This window comes from Orycteropus afer, unplaced genomic scaffold, assembly GCF_000298275.1.
Source record: "Orycteropus afer afer isolate SDZICR_OR568_19922 unplaced genomic scaffold, OryAfe1.0 scaffold00237, whole genome shotgun sequence".
NCBI lineage: Eukaryota > Metazoa > Chordata > Mammalia > Tubulidentata > Orycteropodidae > Orycteropus > Orycteropus afer.
The window spans coordinates 1248667-1259386 of NW_006921824.1; the positions used below are offsets into that span (position 1 = coordinate 1248667).

General features: G+C 47.1%; 1 protein-coding gene across 1 annotated transcript; it reads right to left on the minus strand.

Annotated features, from left to right (window-relative positions):
- Window positions 1–234: 234 nt before the first annotated feature.
- Window positions 235–10078, minus strand: SIX4 (SIX homeobox 4). The gene is made up of 3 exons (XM_007949080.1): window positions 9210–10078; window positions 5832–6520; window positions 235–1031 (listed from the first exon to the last, which is right to left on the minus strand). The coding sequence occupies exons 1-3, from the start codon at window positions 10076–10078 to the stop codon at window positions 235–237; spliced, it is 2355 nt and encodes a 784-aa protein (XP_007947271.1).
- Between the last annotated feature and the right edge of the window lie 642 nt (window positions 10079–10720).

The window sequence follows — 10720 nt, forward strand, 5'->3', positions numbered from 1 at the left end:
CTTTGTCTCCATCTATTTAAAAGAGAACAGTATATATGAACAAAACGGTTACAGTAATGCAGTTCCACTCCTGTTTATTTAACCCGATCTCTGTCCAGATCAATCCAAAGTCTTCTGAACACATTTACTTGCAAAAGTAGAGCATCTTCCTTTAAATGGGAAAATGGTTGATGTCCTCAGGGCTTCCTGAAAAGATCTGTCTGTTGATGCCAAAAAGTAAAAGGAAAATAAAGTTTATAAATCTTGCATATCTTCATCCAACTGGACAGTCTGGAGCTTGGCTAGCTCTTTTTTGTCTGTTTCCAGGTCTTCACAGACAGTCTCAACCATGCCATCCAGGACATACTTGGATTTGGAGTCCAGCATCATTAAGTTGCTTGTTGCTTTGCTCTCAGAATTTGGTAAGAAATTCTCTTTTATGTTAGCTACTGATTGTAGAACCAAACGATGTTCCCTGACAAAATCCTGGTGTATTGCTGGGGAGGGGTGACCCACTTGGTCTTCAGCTGTAGGAACTATTTCCCCAAGAACAGCCTGGGACATAGGGACTGACATTAGGTCTTGACCAGTAATAAGGGAGCAGTTCTGAAGAGTTGCATAGTTAGTGTTGCTGACTGATGTCACAGTAGATTTGCTTGTCACAGGTGCAGACATTGGTTGGCTATCAGCAATGTCAGGGTTGAGCTCGGTGGGATTTAGCAGTGTAGGGGGAGTCAGGGAAAAATTCTGAGTTGGGGACACATTAACTAATGAGGAGGCCAGAGGATGGAGGCCACTCCCCGAGATATTTTCAGAAGACAGGTTTGCATTTACTTGTGCATTCTGATTGACTGGCATCAACTGAGAAAACACCAAGCTCCTCTCCAAGCCTTCCTGTTTAACAGATCCTATAGTCTGGCCTGAATTAGGAACGGTGTATACCACTGCATTAGGAGCAAGAGAGCTGAAGAAAACCTTTCCTTGCTGGACTGTGGTGGACTCACTTGTAAATGTGCTCCCATCTGAAGTGCTTGAATTTACTGAAATATTACCTAGAATGAATAAGTACATATTATCATTGATGAAAGTGATAGGGAATGAAAAATGCTACTTTTTTATATACAGGATTTTTCTTAGGTTTATTATCTGAGAAGAAACAATACTTCTGTTCAGTAATCTCAGCCCAACACTAGTGTAACAGAATCACCTTAAAACACTTAAAGTTACAGATTCCTTGGGTGGTGCAAACAGTGAAGCACTCAGCCTTGTTTTTTTTTTTTTTTTTTTGGTTATATTTCTTGAAGAGTCTGACTCAACTGAGTGTCAGGCATGCCCTAGAATCTGTATTTTTTCAACTTCCCAGGTGATTCTGATGACCAACTGGCAGTGGAAATCACTGGCTTAGAAACTAAGTGTGGAAGAAAATCCTCTCCAAGTTTTCATTTCAGTCAAGTTTCTGGTTCATTATTATTGATTGATCTCTCTCAGTTGATAGTTAGAATTCTGCCAGTTAGAATGAGAAAACACAGACACAAAATAAAGTGCCTTTATTCAAGATGGTTCAGTAACATAATGGAAAGGTAGAAAATACCACACAAAATGAGTTACCCTGGGGCTTAACGTTAACCATATGAACGTGTACAGACAAATTTCAAACTTTCACCAAACCAGCCATAAAATAATGTCAAGTCAACAAGAATTCACAAGGTTTTTTTTTTTTTCCCTTTTGGTGTGCCAGATCTGAAATTTCAAACAGTGTGGTGGTAGTGAAAGGAAGAATGAATACTAATAATTGAAAATACAACTCACTGCCATCAAGTCGATTCCAACTCATAGTGACCCCCGTTGGGTTTCCTAGGTGGTAAATCTTTATGGAAGTAGATTGCCCAGTCTTCCTTGCAAGGAGTGGTTGGTGGGTTTGAACCACCAACCTTCCGGTTAGCAGTCCAATGCCTTAGGCACTATGCCACCAGAACTCCATTTTAAAGTACAGATTAACATAAAGAACAAGAGCTAATTCTTCTTTAAAAGGTTCTATCCTTTGGGGCTCTGACTATAATGGTCTGTAGAGATCAGAGGTTTAAAAAAAAAAAAGGAAGTAGAAAGCTGAGCTCTTTGAATCAGGTAACTCAGATAATGTAGATGAATTAGACCTCCCACACACACGTTGTTGTTGTTATGTGCCATCAAGTCAGACCTGACTCATAGCGACCCTCCTTGGGTTTCTGAGGGGGTATCACTACAGAAGTAGATTACTCAACCTTCCTTCCGAGGAGTGGCTGGTGGGTTTGAACCGCCAGCCTTCTGGTTAGCAGTCAAGTGCCTTAGGCATTACGCTACCAGAGTTCCTCCCACACATACATACACCAAATAGCACATTTTTCTTCCGGAGTCTTTATATAGGAACAGTGAAATGGTGGCTTTTAGATGATCCAGGCCTTTAAATCCTACTATTGAGGGAAAGGTTGGGGGAGGCTGTAACATAATAGTTGACATGGGATGGTCAATGCTAATCTTAAATTAAATGTTCAGTAAACTCTATACTTCATTTTGAGAAAACAACTTAATGTTAGATAAGTCACCCAAAAGTTTTCTCTTCTTGGAATTACTAGAGTAATTGTGATCACATGGCTGCCTATACCAACCACTAGCAGAAAGCTTGCAGGTTTGGATCTGCCCACAGGCACCTAGGAAGACAGGTCTGGAGATTTGCTTCCGAAAAGTCACAGGCTTTAAAACCCTAAGAAGCAGTTCTACTGTGACACACATGGATGGGATCTCCATGAGTCAGAATTTGACAGAAACTAACAATAACAATTGATAAGTGCTACAGAGCTGTTTAGGAGCTCTGGTAGCATAGTGCCTAAGGCACTTGACTGTTAACCAGAAGGCTGGTGGTTCAAACCCATCAGCCGCTCCTCGCTCCTCGGAAGGAAGGTTGGGCGATCTACTTCCCTAGTGATACCGCCTTGGAAACCCAAGGAGGGGTCGTTATGAGTCAGGTCTGACTCGACGGCACATAACAACAACAACAACAATAGGGTTGTCTGTATGTTTTCCAAACATTTTAAAGCATTCTACATGCAAAGAAAGGCTGTAAAAGAAAAAAAAATTAAAAACACTGTATTTGAACTCTTCAAATATTTAACCATTGACAGTATTCATCATTAATATATTTGGAACAGTCTGACTTTAACTTAAGTATACTTGATATCCTCTTAGACTGCTAAAGTATAACAAAAAAAAAATCTGAAACAGAAGCTTATTTACTTATCTGTGTGTGTATGTCAAATTGTTTGCCAGAGTGGATGTGAACAAAATTGTTATTTTTTTATAGAGCCAAAATAACATAATATCCTACTGCCATTGAGCCGATTCTGACTCACAGTGACCCGATATGACAGAGAACTGTTGTCCCACAGATAGAGTTTCTAAGGCTGTGATCTTTACAGAAGCAGATGGTCACATCTTTCTCCCAAGGAGTGGCTGGTGGGTTTGAACTGTCAACCTTTCGGTTAGAAGCCAAGTGCTTTAACCACTGTTTAATCAGGACTCCAACTGCTTTTGAATACAAATAAAATTTCTGAACACATACAAATAATTATGTATATTACATGAAAGGGGGTAAAGCAGATATGATCTACAGCTTGATTTTCAGGTAAAATAATAAAAGAGTTATAAATTGGATAATAATTTTAAAATCAGTTAAAAAAAAAAAAACTACAACTGAAATTTCATATAAATATAATTTCTTGATGATAAGGAATTATTTTCTCATATTATAAAGTTAATAAATGATGTAGATAGTACGCTTTTCCACATAAATCCCAACTATAGAAAGATAATCTATCTTGTTTAGAAATTTTTGAGGAAGGCTAGCTATCTCTTTTAGAGCAAGGCTGAATCCCTGAAATGTGTCTTATTGCAAATTGTAATACTCAATTTCTATAAAGAAGCAATGTGACCTGGATCCTTCCGGTTAAACTTATGCCTTCATTTTACCCACACAGTCTAAGGACTGACAGCCATGTCATTTGATCTTAGCTATTTTAATTGAAAATGCTATTCTTACCCCTACTAAATATCCCATTTAGAAAATTAGCTGTTAGTTCATAATAATTTTCTGGTAGCACTTTTCCAGATTACACATGAAAACTATTTCTGCTTTTCTCTTCCCTCAAAGCACACACCATACTTTCTGCTCAAATTTTTATCTTTATTATGTTACCTACTGTCAGGAAGCTAAATTAAATTATTATAAAAATAGCACTTTGGCTTTCCCTATAGTTTTCATATTTTTGTTTTATATTGGATTGTGTCTTAGCTCAACCCTTCCATAACCTGGAACAATGGAAAAATGAAGAGTATGCTACAGGACTATTGTGTTTTACTACCATTTTACCTAAGGGGAAACAAGTGTACAGAATGAAACTGACTCCACAATAATTTTCCCATGAAAGCTTCAAATAAGTTGAAGTAATTAAAAATTGTGAAAACAGAAGAGTTGTGCAAAAATTGATTTTTTTTTTTTTGCAAAACAACCCTACAGGAAGCAGACTTTAAGGCCAAACATTGCTTATTTTGATTTTGTAAATATGTGAACCGCCAGATTTGCTTACAGGAAGGCAAACCTGCATTAACATTTCCCACTCCTGAATTCAAGAGGCTCTGTAACATCTGCCAAATTCTAACCATTCCTCTTTCAATGTAGAGAAAATGACAGAGTGACCCAGACTTGCTTAAAGTCGTGAAGAAATGGCATATTAGCCTCAGATTTCCTGAATTTCAGAGCAGTGCTTTCTCTAGCAGATCGAGATGCTTTTAGAAAAGCCACAAACATGTAAAATAAGCTTATGGCTGTATTCTTAAATAAACCTGTACATTTCGGGTGAGTACACACAAGAGCACTAGAAACCCAATCACATATTTCTCTGGTTTTCCTTTAGATCTGTTAAGTCTTAATTATAGAAGGAATATTGTTTTTTCAACTTGCTCTCCTAAAATATTTTTTTGGTTAAATAAATAATGCATGGGTAAAGCATGGGAGCTCTGGTGGCGCAGCGCCTAAGGCATTTGACTGCTAACCAGAAGGCTGGTGGTTCAAACCCACCAGCTATTCCTTGGAAGGTTGGGCAATCTACTTCTGTAGTGATACCACCTTGGAAACCTAAGGAGGGGTTGCTATGACTTGAAATCGACTCAATGGCAGTGAGTTTGGTTTTTTGAGTAGGTAAAGCATACACATTCTTCCCAACTGCTAGACTTATTTTGTGTTCTAAGCAGTATTATTAATTTTTAATATTAAGATGTCAAGCAGCGGGTTATTTTGTAAGCATTGATTGACTTATCATATTTCTATAATTGTAGAACTGGCAAGACTTGCTACAAACTGTATTTTTCCATTCAGTTGCTAGGAAAATAAAAGCTCATCCCAGGATGTGAGGAAGTCAAGCAAGCTGGCTATTATATGGGTGCTGTGAAGGAGAATCAAGTCAAGGTTACTCTGCAGCTGTGGCGGCTAATAACGTATCTAAGCAGTAACATCACTCTATAGATCTCACCGAGTGTATCATTTATAGCAAAACAACAACAACAACAAAAATACCAAACCAAACACAGTGCCATCAAGTTGATTTTGGCTCATAGCTACCCTCACTGGGTTTGTGAGGTGGTAACTTTACAGAAGTAGATTGCCTGTCTTCCTTGTGTGGAGTGGCTGGTGGGTTTGAACCGCCAACCTTCTGGTTAGCAGTCAAATGCCTTAGGCACTATGCCACCAGAGCTCCTTCATCATTTATAGCAGCTGACCAATATATTCACTGTTGCATTATGGTACCAAATGAGACTTTTACCTTGTGACGCGGCCACTGAAACAGGAGGCAGCTGCAGTGGAGAGAATCCAATGCTCCCATTAAGGAACTGGCCTTGTGCTCCGGAATTGGGGATCTGGACAATGCCATACTGGTTAATTTGCACTGGTGTAGTAAAAGTCACTACAGAGCCTCCATCCTGGGAAGCCACTGTTTGAATGCCTTCTCTTTTCACCTCAGTGCTGGGTATCAGCCCTGGGAATGACGCAGAGGCACTGGGACTGTAGGAGGTGGTGGCTGCTGAGTTAGCTGGCGAACCCTGAAGGACTTTGAATTCCTTCACATCCTGGGAGGCAGACCCCAGTATGTCACTCATAGATATACCATTGCTCACAATGTTTGATGCCATTTTTGGTGGGTTCAATGATACTGACTGTGTATTTCCCACATTTAATCCATTAAGGATAACTCCATTGGGTCCCTGAATGAAAGAATTACCATTAAGGAAGACAGGTGAAGTACTTGCAGGTACCAAGCTTCCATTCAACAAAACTCCAGAAGAGCTTAATGATATCTTAGCATTTCCAATTTGTTGCATATATACTGGCTCCATGTGACTGGAGAGGCTGAGGTTGGTGACACCATCTGACGAACCGGAGAGTGGGTGAGGAGACAAATCCTCATGTCCCTTGCTGGATTCATCTTCAGTGCTGGGGTTGCCATCTGACTCACTGTACAGAGAGGAAAACCAAGACATTCAGAGGTCAGAGAGGTGACATTTTACATAGTGCCATTTTGGAAAACCAGCCTCTAAACCCATTAAAGACAGTGTTTAAGGAAAGCACAGCAGGTCTGTTAGTCCTGTTTAGGCTGAGGCCTTTCAGCAGATTTTGACCAGACAGAGAATCTGGGAAGGTCCCAGTAATTTTTAATAACAGTAAATCCAGCTAATAGAACTTAAAGGAGAATAGTATATGTTTCTATAGCATTGAAGTGCTATTCCTTACTGCTACTTAGAACAGAAAAAAAATATCATCAAATGAGATGGTTGGTCTTTCCTATTTAGGAACTCCCCTCCCCTCAAACTAATTTAGATTAGTGTTATTTTGGAGGAAGATGAAATTGCCGAAAAGAGCAGGAGGTGGGAAGTGTTCAGCTTTATTTGCCAGTTAGTTAACAAGAGATCATTTTCTCACCTGCTCACAAACTTCTACTCCACCAGACTGACAACTCTCTCTCTCATTCAACAAAGTGGCTGTTCTTGTTGTAGGAAAAGCACTTTCAACCCAAAAACAGTTATATGCAGTCGCTTTTGTTTCCAAAGGAAGCCATAGGGGCCTATTAAACATACACCATCCAGTGCCCTGGTGAGGTGGGAGGGAAAGGGTGTGGATCACTTAGCGCCTCATAACTATCAGATCCCTTCCCCAGCGCCCTCAGTCCTTCTGTTCCGGGAAGGACTGTGTTCCTCAGCTCCCCAACTTGGGGGAAATATCAAATCACAGTGGGAATAGTAGTGGGGGTTTCCCAATTGGTCTGAGGCTGGGCGGAGGAGAAAGGGGGAATGAAATACAGTCAGTTTGGAACCGTGGCGGGAAATGGCCCAGCAGAGGATCCTACAACCCTGCAGTGCCCGGCGGTCGGTTCCCTTTCATGCAAAGGGGAGGGGATTACCCGGGATTTGGGCTGCGGGGCCGCGAGCGCAGAAAGCGCTTTGATTTACGAGCTGAGGCTGAGCCGCCGTCGCCGTCTGCAAGGGTGACTCACGAGGGGTGCGGGTAGGAGGTAGATCCGGAGAGGGGCCTAAACCAGGCAACTGGGCCAGGGGCGGGGGTACGGAGGGGGTAGCGAAGCTGGCAGAGTAGCGTGGGGGGCAGGGGAGACCAGGGGAACGCGCCCAGCTCAGGAACCGAGGCTGCACAGCAGCTGGCTTGCGCGCCGCGCCCGCTCCCCACCCTCTGTCCCCTGCCGCCGGGCGGATTCCTTTGGCGTGCAGAGCACCGCGATCCGCGGCCTCTAGCGGCACACGGGCAGGTGGTGCGGAGTAACTCTGGGTCTCTGGGCCTGTCTGGGGAAGGGTGCGTGCCCGCCGCGGTGCGCGTTTTGTTTTGGTTACCGCGAGGCCTGGCGTGGGCACAACGCCTTCCTCCTTCCCTCCCAATGTCCGGAGCTGTCCGGCCCCCGCAGGGACGGCGAGGACACGCCGCTGCGGGTGCAGGAATGCTTGAGGTGGTCACCTTCATCTGGCACAGGCGTCCTCCCTGGCTCCCAGGTTCCCTCTAGAGCAGAACCCTCGAGCTACTTTTGGATTCTGTCACTCCTATCCCGGCCAGGCTGCAGACACCATGCCTTTAGGCGACCTTTCTTAACTTAACCTAGCCTAACACTACCTCCATACACATGTAGTGTCTGACTCCGGAGAACGCATAAAAGTGGAAAGCCCAACATTTTCTACAGAGGGAGGAAAACCTGCCAGCCAAAAGTTCAAACTCGGTGGAGTGGGCGCTCAAGGATGCTGAATTGATAGCGCCCCCACTCCTTTCTTGCTGTCGCCTTATGCCAGCCTGTCCACCTCTCCGTACCAGGAGGGAGCCTCGCAGTGTCCAGGACCCAGGAAGCAACCCTTCGTCCCCGCTATCCCGGCGGCGCTGAAACCCGATCCGAAGGAGTTAAGAATCAGGTTTCAAAACACAGTAGGGCCGAGCTGCACCAGAACCCCACGTTGCCGCGGCGGCGAAGGGAACCACAGCGGGCAGGGTGAATGATTAACTCTGTCATATAAAGCCTCGACGTCCCCAGACCCCTTTTGCGTCGCAAGCCCCCACCCAACACTGCACTCCCTCCAGAGCCTCGAGAGGGAGCCTCCAGAACAGCCTTGGGGGGCGGCCGAGGCCCGAGGACCCGGGAGCGCGCAAGCGCGCGCGGGGCCGAATTTGAACCCGAGGAGATGCAGACCCCGGCCCGCGTCGGCAGCCTCAGCGGCCTCCGGCGGCAGCAAGAGCTGTCTTCCAGATGGCGCCCACACACGCTCCCTGTGCCCGGCTAGAAACGGGGAAAGGGTGGCAACTTCAAAGCCAGCAGGATGGGGGTGGGAAAGCCGGCAGCAGTGACCAGTCGAGGTGGGGGCGGGGACTGAGACCTAGGCGGGCGACGAGAAACTTCTGGGGGGAAGATGGGGGAGGGTAAGGAGAAAGGTTCCCCCGCCCCTCGCCACCGCCCCCACCCTGCAGTCGGGCAAAGAGGTGGGGGTCGGGGAGATAGGTGGGGGTCCGGGAGAGAGGTGGGGGGCGGGGAGAGGTGGGCAGCCGGACCAGGCCGGTGGGGAAGGTAAGCGCCATGTTTGCGAGCACTTGGAGGAAAAGAAAGCTGGGAAGGGGGTGGGGGAGAGGAAGGAGGAGGAGGAGGAAAGTTGGCGCTCACCTTTTGGACTGGGTCTCGGAGGGGTTCCGGTCGCGCTGCCGGCGGTTCTTGAACCAGTTGCTGACCTGGGTGAGGGAGAGGCCGGTGATCTTGGCCAGGTGCCGCTTTTCCGCGGGCGAAGGGTAGCGATTCTGCTTATAGAGCTCTTTGAGCGCGTTGCGCGACTTCTCCTTGAAACAATACACCGTCTCCTCGCCGTCCCAGATGGTGCGGGGCAGGGGGAATTTCCTGCGCAGCCGGTACTTGTCCACCGCGCCCAGCGGCCGGCCGCGGGCTCGCTCGGCCTCGGTGTAGCGCGCCTTGTACCAGAGCTGCTGCAACAGCGGGTGGTTGGCCGACTCGAAGCTGTGGCTCTCGAGGATGCTGTAGAGCTCGGGGTAGATGCCCTGGTGGAAGGCCACTAGCGCCCGCGCCTTCAGCAGGCTCTCGTTGCCACGTAGCAGGTCGCTCTGGGGCAGGGACCACAGGAACCGGGCCAGGCGGTCCAGGTTGCCCCCCTGCTGCAGAGCCTCGCACACGCAGGCGACGTGGTCGGGCGAGAAGGCCAGTGGGGTCTGCACCGCGGCGGCGTGGTGGTGCCTGCCTAGAAGTTCCGAGTGGAGTTGTACCTGATCCGCCGCAGCTCCGGCCGCCGCCGCCGCCGCCGCCACTGCCCCTTCCTCTCCGCTCACCCTGGCGGCGGCGGCGGTGGCCGCGGTGTCCCCCGGCTCCAGGGGGAAAGGAGCTGGAGCCGGGGGGCTTAGCCCCGCCGCCGCGCCCCCCGCCACTTCTCGGGGCGCCTCCTGCCCTTCCGAGGCGCTTTCCATCCCATTCTCCTGCTTGATGTCCGCCGCACTTGCAATCTGCCCGGTGGGGGAGGAAGAGGACATTTTTTGTTGTTTATTTTCCTCCCTCCCTCACTCCCTCGCACTCTTTTCCTCTTTCTTTCCCCCTCTCTTACTCCTCCTTCTTCGTCTCCCTCCCCCCTCCCCCCCTCCGGAAAGCCCACTCCCTCCCTCCCGGTTTCGGCTGGATCTGGCCGATCAGGTTTCCCCCCGGCCACGCAGTCACCATTAAGATAGCTGCTAGAGCAAAGTAGTGTAAACGGATAGCTGCTTTCTGCTGTTCCCCCAACGTGACTCCTCGGGTTGCTGCATACTATATGGCACAGGCGGCCCGGCCGGCTCGGCCGCGCCACCTCATTGGCTATTTCGCATTCAGAGGGAGGAGGAGACACCGTTTCTATCCCTGTCGATCACCCTCCTCCCACTCCACCCCTTGCCTTTCCCTCTCCCCCTGACCCCCAGGCACTTGTACCTGAAGAGAAACACCGACATTCTTTTCAGGCCATTCTCCTGGGCGGGAAATTACCTAATGTGGCCTGAAAACTGGACAACAGACTCTTTCAAAGAGAGGCCCTCCAATTCTAGAATATTAATGGTGTGGCCTTAAGGTCTTGACGGGTTAACCCTTAACAGATAGACTACCCTCAGCATCCAGTTGACAAAACTTCAAATAAGACATTTTTGAAG